Here is a 15337-nt window from a genome sequence, read left to right on the forward strand (position 1 = left end):
ACGGAGAGCCGGTCTGCGAGGCGAGCTGGGGAGAGAGGAGAGGAAGCAGTCTGCAGGCCTCAGTAGAAAACTGCGCATTTATGTTTTTCGCTAATCAAACGGCGATTTAGCCGCTTCACGTTTAAGCTGCACGCACCTTGCTTCGCAAACGTGTTACCGTGGATGAAATGAACAACTTTGTTACCTCCCATAAAAGTTAGAAACCCTTTATTTGTCGACATGCGTGGAAGCTTGATATCATATCGTTGTTGTGCTGTGAGATTAAAGTAGTCTGCATGCACAATAATGCAATCTAAAAATACAGTTCTGCAAATACTGTGGTTTATGAAGCTCTCAGGTATGCTTGATTTAAATCCAGCCTATTTTAATATTGAGGTCAGTTGGTTGTGTTGATTTGATTGCATTGTATGGTGGACAAAATAACAGAGACACTGCTTTTAAATGTTACATTTGGTTAATAATATAGAAACAAATGTCAAATTTTTCATGTCCCTCTGTTTTCAAACTGCAATTATTGAAAGATATATGAACACGTTTTCTTTTTATTCCAGTTGTTGGTGGCACTCAATTGCCTCCTTATCTTACCTTTGCCAAAATGCCTGCAGAGGCAGGTTTATTGCTTAATTTTATACTAACAGATTTTATCACAAGCAGCTTTTATTGCAAGCTACACTTATTACTGTGAGGCTGCTACAGAGCCGTAGTGCTGTGTAGTTTGTACAAAGCAATAAGACTTCAGGCAAAAGACAAACACACGTTATAATGTGCCACTTTATTAGAAAAGTAAAAACTCACTTTAATATTTTATGAAGGTTAATATAAAACATTACAATCTTTTGCATATCTGCACTTTCACACTATATTTTATTATATTTATTATTTTTTTAAACTAAACCCTGTGCTTTAAGAACAAACAACATTAGCTACGGCTGTCACAGCAGTATTGGCCCATAATTATATCTGAAGACAATTAACAAACAGCATCTGTATCTGCATGGAAAGCATGAAACATTTTGCATCCACAAAGTACAATGTGTCTGTGATAACCATCTTTTTTTCTTTTTTTTTTTCAACAAATATACTGTATACTGTATGTTACATCGGAACAACATCAGAACAGCAACATTTGAGTATTTTACACATTTACATCATCATACTGTATTTGTTTGTGCGATGAACATCTGTCTCGATTCAGTGTGTAACAGTGTTCGACAAAATATATCAGATCAGTGCTTTCTCTCAGGATAAAGAAAATGTGACACATAAAGTGACAGCCAGAGAAAAAGGATTAAGTGTGATAGCGATTTCCAGCCAGCATTGTCTAAGGGAAGCCTCAGCAGAGCTTGTTAAGCACCTCAGCTGTTAGCCATTTCTCATATCAGGCAGTAGTTGAGCCGTTGGTGCATTGTTGATATCAGACTGGGGTTGGCCTGACCTCCACCCCCCCTCCCCACCCCAACCCTTCATATCACTCCCCGAGTCCCTCAGAACTGGACATCAAAGGCCCCTCCCCTGCACTGCGAGGGAGAGAGGTGAAGCAGAGAAAAGAGAAGTCTGTGTCGGTTATTAGGGGATGAACACAGCTGGGGGAGGGAGGATATGCAAGGGCTGACCAAGTGGAAGCAAAGTGTGCTTCATCCCCTAAATGCACATGGCTCGATTTTGCAGTGTGTGTGTGCGCCTGCCGGTGTGTGTGTGTGCACGCACGTAAAAACATATCAGAAGGAGGAGGGTCCTTTGGGTCTGTGTCCATTTGCAGTGATCCTCGTCCAGCTTTATACTAGCTGTTCCTCCTCTTCCCCCTCACCTCTATCGCTCTTTCTCCCCCAGAGCGGAGGATAAACAACGCTCTGCCTTAAACTCCCAGCGGCTTCTCTCTCTATCTTTCTACTCCTCTTCCCTCCTCCTCCAAGTTGTGACTTTGGAAAAACCGACTGCTGCTTTGCATCACATGGGAAAAAAAATAAAAAGTACAACAGAAAAGATTAACAAACAAGAGATCAATTAAGTACCACAATATTTGTTTTCATCTCCATATATCAAAGCATGCACTTTTTTTGATCAAGCAGGAAAAAATTGCACCAACAACATAAACGTATTCGTTTTCATGGCAGTGGCATGAGCTTTTTAACCAATGGTATTGTCAGTAGGTAAGAAAAAATAAACAGTGCATTAAAATACAGAGTGCATTTGTTTTTACATACTTTCTGACACAGTAGCATTTATAAATTTTTGATACTAACCTTTCTAAACCCGTCTTCTCTTTGCATGGTTGTCTCACAGTGAGATCATTGTAATGCACCCTTCATCTCTCGGCCTGTGAGCAGTTTGCATCCCTCTTCACCTCTTATCTTTATGCCCATTTATTAAGCATCTAAGCTTTTCTTTTCTTCCTCTCCTCTTTGTTTTCTAATGTTCCCAAAGCTACATGGGAAAGATGTTGTTTGTAATGGAAGAGAACTCGGTGCAGAGGCTGGAGACAAGGGCGGGGAAAGAGTGAGAGGCAACCTTCCAAAGGACACTCGCTAGTAATTTTTATGCCCGGCTCTTTATTTTCCTTGGAGTCCAAGCCCTCTGTTGCTATTTCAACCACCAGACGTAAGTCTGGCGAGCTCTGCGGAGCTCTGGCTTTGACTTGAGACCTGAGAGCGAATCAGAACTGTGCTCAGAAACGCCCTATACAGCATGTTAATGCGCAATTAAGCCAACCAGTCCTGCAGCTGTCCAGTGCAAAATTACAATGGTCATAAAATCCCATGTTTACAGCGCCCAAAGGACATGACATATTAACTGCACAGGATGAAGCATCCCATATTATTTTGGACACCCTTTCACTTCCTTATTTTTTTTAGAAAAGGAATACACTTCCTCTTATTAATCATATTTATAATATATGTGTTAACAGTAATACAGTAAAGGTCTTGCATTGTGAAATTGGCTACCCATATCACTTTAGGGGAATTCTTGCACAACCCACTCAATGTCCCTGACTAGATTGCTTTACCTTTCATGACTGTGCCAAGTATGAGTGTATCTGTGTGTGGGGGGATATGAGGGTGTGTGTTGGGATGTGTCATCATGCCTCTGGCTACAGATGTCTGTCGAATCTGAGCACGGTTTGTTAACTAATCTAATAATTTATGCGAAGGTGATATTATTGATCAAAAGTCAGCTTTTATAGTCATCGTGAGGGCTGATAACTGCCAATAAGTTTAAGACACATTGATGGTTTATTGTGAAATGGGGGCTAGTGCCTTCAATTACTTCTGTGTTTAAGCAGGCCTACAAATTCTAGGCCTATGTTTGAACAAAGCACCACCATGCTGTCTGCCAGGCAACCAGCCAGTGCGCACAGAGAACCTGTTTCAGATGTTTGCTGAGGGAGAGCTAAGTACCGCAAATCTCTGTGACATCCATCTGCTTATATAACATGGGTCCCCTGAAGATGAGGCATGTGCGTGTGTGCGTCTGTGTATATGGGTGACAATAGCTAACAGTGTGCCTCATACTCCTAATACACCCAGTTGCCTTGCTACTACTGTTTTTTTTTTTTTCAGGTGAGTTTGCACAATACATGCACATTATTTTTTTTCCATATATATTAAAGGTTGTGAGTTACACCACATACTCTTTAAAGAGTACAGTGTTCATATAAAAATAAAGATATTATGGAAAATGATGCACGAACAGGTGAGTATGGTCAGTGACACAGGTTGAAGATGTATATTCCAGTTTTCTTTTCTTTTTAAGTTAAAATGTATTTGGTCCATATTTGGGCTGGACTAGGCTTAGGCTGGTTCTGAAGTACAGACCAATCAAAGGAAGTCTGAACCTGGATTAAGACCCTGTTTGTACCTGATGTCATCACAAAATGGATTCTCATGTTGTTTGTCTGTATAGGGCCTTGTATCTATGTACAGCAACCTGTTGGCCGGTGAACAGGAGGGTCCCTTTCATGACTCTGTACCAGTGGGCCCTCAGCCAGCTACAGGCCAGTGACGTACATCTCCATCCCATCATTGAAGGTGAAGATGGTGGTGGTGCTGGAGCTGTTGGCCCCTTGTTTCACATCGCTGATGGTCTCATAGAAGTTTTCCCCACCGGGCAGGCCTCTGACAGGCAGGCTGGTGGGTCCTGAGCCCTGAGGTGCCGCTGGTGCTGTCTGCTGCTGCGGCGTCTGCTTCTTCCTCTTAAGCGTGGCACTACCCCCAGCTGGGCTGTTATTGGTTCCCGCCTGCTCACGTTTCCGGTGGGGGTCGATAGTAGCGTACGCAGGGTCAGGCTCGGCCATGGCACACGTGGACCAGGACCTATCTCCTACTGGCTCATAGCAGGGCTCCTCCTGGGAACGTGCCTGGCCCTGGACTCCTCGGCCTCGGCCCCGGGAAGCATTTCGGTCCCCACCAAAGGAGCGTGGGAGGGTCTTTGATCCGTTGTTTTCCATAGGTTTCTTCTTCTGGTTTTTACACACGATGGAGTAGGTGTCTGCAATCTAAGAGCACACACAGGAGGAGAGCAGAGTATGGTGTTAGTTAATGACACCGAACTACAGTAGAGCTCTATCCTACAGTCTATGGGTGACAGCTCCTGAAATAGAAGGTGACTGTACTTCCCTTCATTCACAGCCTCGTCTCTCTGACTGAATGTCACTAACCTCAACTGATACAAAGCCTGATGGGATTTAAATCAACAGTCACTGTATCACGTGTTCCCATATTCAAGTCTCAAGTTTCTGAGTAGCTATGAGCACATGCTGACTTTCTCTATTTATGTATATCTGTCTGCATGTGTGCCAGACATAAAGGTACAATCTGTCAACATGAGAGTAAACATATAATGCTGCTAATTTGGTGTGTGCAAATGAATGTGAGCACGTACTGTGTGGGTGTGTGTGTGTGTGTGTGTGTGTGTGCGGCAGTATGCGCATGTGTTGACAGAGCTTGCTCTGTGCTGTAACCTGATCTATTTTGACGGTATGATAAGACAGAGTAAACTGTGTTATCAATCTGTTAAGGTCTATGCAGTGAGACAGAGTTAGCTTTGCAGTGGATGGACCTGTTAAAATTTCACCACAACTGCTTTGGCAACAGAACAACGGGGTATGGTGTGAAAGATCTGGAGATAAGCCAACTGACTGGAAAAACTGCTAAGCAGTGTTCACTGATGGACTTTGCTTACATCTTATTTGCTTTAAATGAGGCGTACATGTTCATTTTATGAGTAAAGTGTATACGTGTGTCTGTAAATGCATTCATGTACAGTATCTGAATGCGTGTGCTCCCGGTGAAGCTTATTCAATAACACGGACTCCCAACTGGGAGGCATGTGCGATGTCTTGTAGGGGATTCAGATAAACCAGTGCTGTGACCTTTGGCATTTCTGTGTCAAAATTCCACAAGGGGAGCGCAAGAGCAGAGGATTGTGGGACATGGTAATGTTTACCTTCCGTGTTCACACCCAGACCAGCAGCGCTGCTCTAGTGGCCCTGAGAAACACTGGCTATGCAAACTCTCTCCCTCCCAAACACACTCACAGATTAGCCTTGTTTTTGTTCCGCTCCCAAAAAACTGAAACCTGAGAGCACAGAGACAACGGGCAGGACTGTTTTCTGTGTGCACGCTCACCTTGCCTTTACTTTCACAGTACCTTTACATTACATGCCTTACATAAGAGAAAAAGAAACATTAGTTAAGCTTGGGGAATAAAATGCACATCTCTCCTTCTCTCTAACATTCATACCCTGCCCCCACAAATCGCTTGTGTGACCTTTTTGGATAAACAAAGACCCTGGCGTATGCTACAAGTGTGTGCACACATCGTGCAATGTGTGTGTGTGTGTGTGTGTATTTGCATGTGTGTGTGTGCGAGCATTTGTGCACACAGAATCTGCAGCGCTGTGCAGCAGAGGAAGGAAGTCACAAGATGATGGGGATTTCAAAACTGGGCTGCAGCTGTTGAGGAAGCCTGTGCATTGTATGTTGTCTTTTCTCCTCCCCTCTGCCTGCACTCCTTTCTGTTACGTCTCCTATCGGACTTCTTTAGCTCTCTGCTCAGAACGAAGCTCTGAGAAGTCACATTTCATGTCAGCATGCAATGATTATCCATGGAAACACAACAGTATGCATGACTGATGCATCTGTGTGTGATCAACTTTATGAATAGCAAATATGGCAGACATTTCCAAACGGTCTGCAAGCAGTTGATATTCATCTGGTGAGACACGCTCTTTGCAACGTGATTGGTTGAGGAAGGCAGCGCCTCCTAATAGCCACGAAGGGAGTGGAGCAGAGGGAGGGAGAGACGAGAGAGAGATTGAGGTGGGAGTGGAAACTCAACACCTTCTGACGGCTGCAACTGACAAACTCCAGAGGATACAGAGTATAGGGGCATGTTAGGGCAACAACAAACTCTCAAATGGAAAAACACAGCAACTAAGGGAGAGAAAAAGTTTGGAAAAGAAAAAAAAGTGAGGAAAGAAAGTTTAAAAGAAAGAAAAAGAAACAGAGAGAGAATGCAGAAACACAGTCAAGGCCAGCTGCTCTGTGTACCAGTCAGATTTGCAGAGGAGGAGTTAAACTCATGAGCCAAACAGCAGACTTAACCCCTTTATCTCCACATACTGCAGCCAACAGTGGCTCAACAGTGGCTTAGGGACTATATATATATATACATATATATACATACATATTTATTTATTTATTTATTTATTTATTTTTTCTAGGTCAGTTTGTAGCCCACAGTCAGGGCTGATCACATTCTGTCTGCGTAGCCTGATGAGGCACAAGAGGCTAACCTTTAACAAACATCTCTATGAATGTAAAATGATACTAAATCATTTGGCAGCAGGTGATTTGTCTGGTGAGTTGAGCATTGGAGACAGATAGAAGAGTGGGGGGCTGGGAGGTTGGGGTCAGGGGTCAGGCAGGGGGTTGGGGGGTGCTGGATCCGTGTAACGCAATCTCTGGGCTGTAAGCAGAAACGTTGTATGACAGGCGGGTCACAGGGCAACGGTGTTATGAATCAAATGGGCGCCCCGGTCGGTAAACACAGCAGTCACAAATCAGAGACCTGTCCGTCTGTCCATCTGTCTGTCAGTTCCAGTCCCCTGTACAGTGGTCCCACACACACATTTACACACTACCTCCTTTGCGGTCGGGGGTGACGGGTGCCCCTGCCCATTCTCTCCGCGGAGTGGAGGCGGGTGTAAGGTGATGATTTCTTCTTCCTCTGGAGGCTTCCAGATGTACTGCTCCCCGTTGCCCATGAACACTGCCTCCTGGTAATCAAAATCAATTGGTGAGCTCAGGAAAGTAATGTGATTGTGATCCGTGTGAAAAAATTAATCACACAATTATACATGTTGTTACACTGGAGACGAGATGAAATATAAAATCTGAAATGTATCGTTTCACTTCCTCTTTTTCCTCTATTTTTACCACTATTTTTTAACTTCACTTTTTCCACTACTTTATGACTCCTTCTGGTGGCGTTTATCAAATGAATGCGGGGCTATATCGCGATTAATATGTTATTGTAAGTTGAGGAAAGTTGTGTTGCGCCTGACAGTGTGTGTGGATTTTTCTTTCTTTTTTTTTTTTCTTATTCTGTGTGTGTTTGTCTGTTTGAGTTGTGGAAGTTTTCATTTGCTGTGTTTGCTCAATAGGTAAACAGTGACCATGTTGCACAGCGTGGGCGAACTGTGCATGTGTGAGAGAGAGAGAGAGAGAGAGAGAGAGAGAGGGAGTCCATTTGTTTTGAAGGTCAGATGTATGGATGTCACACTTGCACTGTGGGATTAATGTGGACTGCTTTTACCAAATGTGATCAATACCACTGTAATCAGAATTATGGACTTGGAAGGTTATATTCATAAAAGTTTCACTTCTTAAGCTTTTTTAAAAAAATTAAAAAAAAGTTATTCGACACAACACCAATCTGGCGTTGTACTTCTTTTTTGCTCTCCGGCTTTCATAACGTGATCCAAACAAACGACTCAGCAAGTGGCACTGTAAAAAAGTGAGTGGGTGTTGGAAATGATGCCTGAGTCTGTATCTTTACAAAAACAATGATGCTTAAAAAAACATTCAAGCTAATTATTAGATGGCTTGTTGGATTATGCGAGCCATCTTGTGTCAAGGAACGCCTGCTCAGTTGTTATTTTCAGCAGCGGTTAATCAGTTGCTTTTATGCAAATATATTCAGTCAAACATATCCTGATGACAGACTGACGCTGCAAAGACATAACCCATATTTAACCCTTCTAGTAGAGGTATTCCTCTGTTATGAAGCAGGCATATGTGATCCTTTTCTGAAAAAAAGAAAGAAATGGCTGCCTTATATAAAATGGACTTCATAATAAAACAATAACCAAACAAACCTAACTGCTCTTGTTAAATGTTTTATCACTGCTGGTGATCAAAACCAATTAGCAACCAATTAGAAAGAATGTAGTGGTGTGTGCACATGCGACCGAGGATGATTAAGCTTTTATATGCTCCTCCTGTGCAGCGAGGGTGAGTAATAGAAGCTGGGGCAGAGTAAATGGCTTCAATATGGGAACATTATTTATCCCCACACTGGCTGCCGGCTACCTGTTAGCCGTTTCTAGATAGACTTGCTGATAGCTTCAACAGGAACACACACACACACACACACACACACACACACACACACAGGCAGCTTGGCAGTCTGCCAAGCTCTTACATAATCCATCCTTCCACTCTTTACTCTGGCCACTCTAATATTGTGGTGCGAAGCACAGGGAAGGAAGACACACACACACACACACACACACACTCTCACACACACACACACACACACACACACACACACACACACACACATAGACACAAACATGCACACACAATATCAAGGATTTAGCAAGAACAGATTAAAAGTGCAGGTCAACAACTGGGCTGATGTCCACGGCTAAGACACAACTGTTTAAACGTCATTATCACTCTGCTTAAATCACAAATACAAAAGACAGTCACCTGTTCTACGCTCTGCCAAACACACACACACACTCACGCACACACACACTCGAACATAACCATACACACATTCATGAAAAATGGATATGTGTGCCAGCTATCCCACAGGAAAGGCTGAGTACTATCCGATCATTGTCCCTCTATTTCCCTAAACTGTGGCCTTGACTGTTTATAAACACAGCTGGCACATACAGCTCTATTATGTGATTATAATAGAGCGCGAAATAATAATTGAAATAAAATTGAAATCGTAATATGGCCAAGTGCAAAATTGAAATCGCAGGAGCTGCAATTTGTTTTAATAAAGGTCAAATGTGTCACAGCATAACATTATAAATGAAGCATCGTGGCCTCACAGGGACACACAATCGTGACTCATAGTGCGATCTCAATATCTGTCAAAATAATCCCAGTATTATTTTTTGCACATGGTTCAAGCCTAGTTTAAAACATTCAAACAGAAGACAAAATCTTAAAGACTTGAGCAAATAATGTCGGTTATTTTGCACATACACATAAACACTGACGATGATTACATTGTGTGTGGTAAAAACAGTGAGAAGAATCAGGAGACTAAAATAATATCCATCCTCAAGTGTGACTGTAAAGAGTTGTTTGTTTGTGGACAGTGCCCTCTGGTGGTACACACACAGACTTGCAGTTTGCTAAAATGGCTGGTTGGGTAATACAACCCACGAGGATGTTGCGAATCATATCGATCCAATGATTTCTTTACCTTTGGGAAGGAGTGCAGGTGGAACGGCTCCAGTGGTTTGCGTGGAAACTCCTGACTGCGATGGAGCGGAGGCGGAGCTGTAGAGGGTGAATCACTCACACTCGACTGGCTGTCTGACTGGCTGTCGGCACCGTTATTTTCCTTCCTGTTAGTCTTGTCAACCTGATGTGTTGAGTCACCAGTGAAAGCATTACATACAACACTATCAGTCAGAGAACACAGCAGGAAATCCACATAATCAAGATAAACGGGACATTACAAGTTGATATTAGATATTTTTCTTCCATATATTTTACCTAAAAGCAAATATGTGCACATGAATTTGACTATTTTTCTTATTTTTTGGAGCCAGACAAATCTCTGTGTGCAGTTTGAAGGTTTAGCAATCACTGGACCACTCCACCTAGTGCACACATGATCCTAACTTTAACTATTCTTCTTAAGATGTATGGCAAGTATAGACAAAATCTGCAAAAGCTAATTACAGGAGCCTTGGGTTGTTGTTGTTAGTTTTTTGATTGCTTGCGGTCTCTTGTCTCCACCCCGTGCCACTGACAAGTTACATGTTGCAATACTTTCTAACCACAGCTGATCGTATCAATCAGAGCAGGCTTCTTCAGACTGTTCAACATCACACGAACACCTACTTTGTCACTACAGCTGCCACTAAAGATTATTTTCAATATAGAATAATCTGCTGAATATTTTCATGATAAACCTATTTATTGTTTAGTGTATAAAATGTAAAAGAAACTGTGTAAAAGGTCCAAAGTGACGTCTTTAAATTGGCTGGTTTTGTCCAACCCTCAGTCCAACAGTTCAAACACCCAGAGACTTCATTTATTATCATCAAAAAGAAAGAAATTACCTTTCAGAAATGTCAAAACATCAGTGGATGATTCTCTCATTATTTGTTTTATGATGTTATGGGGGTGTATCTGATATCACCGTGTTGGTATCCTTTGAACACCATAATTAATGTTGTTCCAGGACCATCATTGCAACTGACGAATCACGCTGTTGCCATGTCATGACTCATAATAATGTTTGTCCTGGAACATCATAATTAATGTTGCTCCGGGATCTTCATTTCAACTTACAAGGTCAGCACCTGCAGCAAGCCGAGGGCTAGGGTTAGTTCGGCTTAGTGTGTTAAGTATAGGACACTCAGGAGACTTGGGTGTGCCTTCAACTTGGAGCATATTGTTATACTGTTCGCTTATTATTTTTAAACTGAGTTCCCTTGTTTTTTTGTTTCTTTTAATTTGCTGTTGCTGTCGCTTTATGGTTAGCTTCAAGGAACTAAAATGTGGGGGTTTAGGAAATATTGTTTTGGATTAACGCAAACCCTTTTACAACAGTCAATGCATGTTTGAAAGGATAACTTCTCCTATGTGTGTATTTTTTTTTTTCATCTTAAGTCACCATCTGGATAACCTTGATAAAAATGGCATGTTCGGTAATAATTTACCTTTCTGAACTTCCTTATGGAGGCATACTCAGCTGCAGTCGGCTCTTGGATGGCCAGGGAGTTGACGGAGGACAGAGGGGACCTGTTGACCCCACTCGCACCATTACCTCTTCCTGTCATCGGTCCGTTAATGGCGCCGTTCCCTCTGCCGTTCCCTCTGCCACCCTGTGACAAATAAAGACAAAGATACAAACCAGTTTTTGTGTTAACAGAGACGTCAGTTACAGACACAAATACAAAGACGCAGAACTTGATGCAGAACACTCTAAGCAAGGCCCAAAGCTAATGTCATTGAAACTGCACATCTGCAGCTCCAGCGCTTCTTACCTACATAAACAAGCTGATGATGCATGCCATCTTCATGCAAACTACACGCAAAAGAAAACATACTGTTACAGTTGTTAATTGCCTACACACTAATTACACTGCACTAATTGCCTGCAAGGTAACATGTCTACATCTGCAGGTACAGCTTAGCACAGGTGAGCATGTGTGGGACCTGTTTAGTAAGGACAGAGTAGTGCTCCCTTGTAGAGAGTTTCTGTCTGATAAATGTAAATCTCTGGATGTGTGTGAAATGCCTCACATTCAGATCATAGTGCAGTTTTTCAGATATGGATCTGTGTGTATGTACGTACATTTCCGTTCCCGTTGCGAGCTCCATTGGCTTGAGCTGGGGGGCTTTGGGCAGCTCTGATTGGAGCCGGAGTGTTCGTCGATGTCGGTGGAGGGGCGGCGGGAACCTTGGGGCCTGCGTCACCTTCCCGGACACCTACACTTTCATACAAGCCGTCATCCAGGCAGTGGGTCGGGGTGGGGTTGTTCCGTATGCCCACCTCTGTGTAGGTGTGGTCTCTAGCCTCCCCTCCTCCTCCTCCGCCTCCTCCTCCTCCTCCCCCTCCTCCTCCCACATCTCCTCCTGCTTCCCCTCCTCCCCCTTGGCCAGATCCTTGGGGACTGGTGGGGATCTGGGGTAGCTGGCGCCCATGGGAGGGCCTCAGGTCTGTCTGAGAGCGCCGACTGTGGAGGAGCAGGAGGTCCATACTGGCCGGACGGCTCTTACTAACAGCTGCACAGAGAGGAGGAGGAGGAGGAGGACTGAAATAGTAACAGCTCAGGGTTGTATATCATATATTGTCACATACAAACTGTCACTCATAACTTACAGTTTCCATTGCAGGGGAAGCGGTTGATCTCATGCAGCCTGGTGTCAGATTTGCTCATGGAGTTCAGTTTAGGATGTCGAAGGGTGCCCTGCTGTCACAGACACATGGACAGGTTAATACAGGCATGCCAACACAACATGTATGTGAATCTGTGTGGAACCAGTTTTCCAGGGAGAGAAAGCTCACATGGCAAAGAGCAGAAGAAGATGAAGACTTGGGGGGAGTGAGAGGGAGTAAAATGAAAGCATGTCTCACCATATTTACAGATGTCCCTTTCTCTCCGGCTGGGGGGTGCTTGCTCTTGCTTTTTCTGACATCAAACATCAAAGTGAGGAAGGTCAATGGGAGCCGGTGGACAGAGAGAGAGAGAGAACATAGACACGCTCAGAGCAGATAGATACTATCAGCATCCAACCCTGGTTGGGGCATAAAAGTCCTTGGTTAATAACAAGAGCCCAGTCAAACAGCGAGCGGAGCGTGACTCAGGATTTTTGCCAAGGCGGAGGATGTCCTTCACTTTTTCTTTTCTCTTCAAGATAAGACCAAGCCAACTCATAATTTGTTGTTATTGTGCACTTTCCATCATGTTCAACAAATGCATGTAGTGTAGTGTTACGCGGATCCCTGGAGCTGTCGGTAGCTATAGGAAACGGTTGATATGGTGAGAGAGAGATGAAGTGAGACGCTCTCGAGTGCAGGTGTGAACGTGAGAATTGCTCTACCCGCCCGCCTCGTTCTCTGCCTCTCAAATAATGCGAGCTGCAAAAACTCAATGTTGCAGAAAATAGCATTTCTGGTTTTGCAAACAGGTGCAGGAAACCTACATGTATGTCATCTAATTACACAAGCTGCTCGACAATGAAAGAAGTACCGCAGTCAGTTGTGTGAGATCCACGTTACTGGAGCTCGCCGTTTGACTCCTCCAGTGAGCTCGAACTCATTCGTACAAGCATATGGCCATCATACCCCAAGGGGACCACGAGAAGGCGAAGAGAGCTCCCCTCGGAGTGTTCATAATAACATGGCACAGGAGGGGGCTCAAGGTAAAAATGTCATGAAGAAATATAAAGAACTGAATCAATTATTTTATTTTAGATTATAATATAATAAGATATCTACTGTAATCCTCGGAATCTAAAATAACCAGAGCAGGAGGGGTCTTCAATCAATAGTAATAAAGAATTGATGGTATTTGTACATGACAAAGTGAACTGGCGAACTACTGAACGCTCGGCTCCCCTACATTGCCGACATCTAGTCGGAGGCACATATTTCACTCTTTAGATCTTAACAATTGTGTGATTTTACTTCCATGACATGAGCTGCTTTGACATTTCTCTACATCCTTATCTGTGTATCCCATGGCAACAAAGCCACAGTGCAGCCTCTGATTGGTCCCTGAGGGTTCTGAAAAGAGAAAAAAAAAAAAAAACCCTGGGCTGTTCCATTGCTCTTGCCTGGCTCAGAGTCTGATCCTTCTTTAAACCGCGGGGTGCTCCATTGCTTTTGCCTGCTGAGGAGTCAGCTTAAGAGGGGTGACGCGAGGCAGCTCTGACTCCTCGGCCTGGCCTGTCTCCTCTGTGTCCTGTAAACATCATTTCATCTGATCTGACACTCGCAGCCATTAACATTCATTACTGCCACTCCACTCAAGGCGGGGGATAAAAGAGACGGAGAGGACGGGTGAAGGGAGGAGTAAGAAGGGAGGAGAAGAGTTCAGAAGAAGTAAGGAGACATAAAAGGAGGAGTGGATGATGAGAGTGATCCGGGAGGGCACAGAACGCTGGCAGCAGAGATGATGAACCTCTGGCTGTTCCCTTTTTTTTTTTTTAAATTTCAGTCAGCCCTCTACTTGTTTGTAAGTCATGTGACCGTCCTCTTACCTTTGGCAGCCAACACAGACGAGGACAATCAGGATGGTGACCACGAAGGCGGATGCTGCTGCGATGGCTCCCAGGAGCAGCAAGTTTTGATAGGTACTCGGGTCCTCGACATTTGTTCCGCCCCTGTCATCCATGACACCCACTCCCTCTCGCTAACTCACTCACTTCCACTCGAGCTCGAACTCTGCCGCACGGACCGTCTGCTCAGGAAAACCTGCAGACATGCGAGCGGTGGAAGGAAGAAGAGAAACAAAAAGTACAACATATGAGTGACATGAGAGATAAGAGCAAACCGAAGAAATGCTGCAGAGAGCGAGGTGTGAAACGGTGTGTGCGCGCTCGGTTTGCCTCTGGCTTTTTGTCACTGTCTCTTTCTGACATATCAGTTTCTATTTTTGACTCACTGGGAGAATAATGCACAGAAAATAGAACACCTTACAAGGCAGCCGGCACGAAAAAGGTTTCATCACACTATTTCTTTTTGTTGTTAAAAAAAGATCAAAATGATACCGTAACATTCGTTTGACTAGCCAGAGAGATTCTTGTGTTAGTTTAAACAGGAAAAACCTACTGAGCTCCCCAGAGTAGTGTCTCACTGACAGAAGGACCAGATCCACTGCTGCTACACATTTCCTGGCAGTACGTCGTCTTTTTTCCTCCAATTAACAGCGGTTCAAACGCTCAAAACAAGATTTTCAATTTTTTAAACAGTGGTACATATTGTAGCGAGTGTTGCGCTACAAACAAGGTAGCGCTCTCACCTCTCTTACACCTCATTTTCTACCTCTCTGAAACACGAGAGCAAAGAAACCATCCACAGCCACTCCACTCACACACACACACACACACACACACACACACATACACACACACACTCAACTCATTTCAGACACAATTATCACTGAGGGGATTTGCATGCATTTCAGTGAGGGGGAAATTTCTACTTCGCTGGATTTATGTGACAGTTGCAGTTGACATACTGTATATTTCTGCAAAATAAGCAGGTCATATATTAGCAAGCTAATGTGAGTTTTGTCAGTTAGTTGGCATCCGCCGAGTGTACATATGTAGTAACAGCTAATCTCTAC

At 43.7% G+C, this 15337-nt stretch overlaps 1 protein-coding gene across 1 annotated transcript in view; it reads right to left on the reverse strand.

The window, feature by feature from the left end:
• Positions 1–753: 753 nt before the first annotated feature.
• LOC311264901 (uncharacterized protein) overlaps positions 754–15337 on the reverse strand; it is a 43521-nt gene continuing 28937 nt past the window's right edge. Inside the window, exons 2-9 of the mRNA XM_084366105.1 lie at positions 14250–14463; positions 12622–12676; positions 12367–12457; positions 11839–12269; positions 11201–11365; positions 9730–9891; positions 7142–7276; positions 754–4492 (exon numbers count right to left, since the gene is read on the reverse strand). Coding sequence (XP_084222231.1) covers positions 3986–4492; positions 7142–7276; positions 9730–9891; positions 11201–11365; positions 11839–12269; positions 12367–12457; positions 12622–12676; positions 14250–14383 — 1680 coding nt within the window. The 5' untranslated portion in view covers positions 14384–14463 and the 3' untranslated portion in view covers positions 754–3985. The remainder of the gene's footprint in view (positions 4493–7141; positions 7277–9729; positions 9892–11200; positions 11366–11838; positions 12270–12366; positions 12458–12621; positions 12677–14249; positions 14464–15337) is intronic.

The sequence above is a fragment of the Pagrus pagrus genome (assembly GCF_965226575.1).
Source record: "Pagrus pagrus genome assembly, chromosome: 11".
NCBI lineage: Eukaryota > Metazoa > Chordata > Actinopteri > Spariformes > Sparidae > Pagrus > Pagrus pagrus.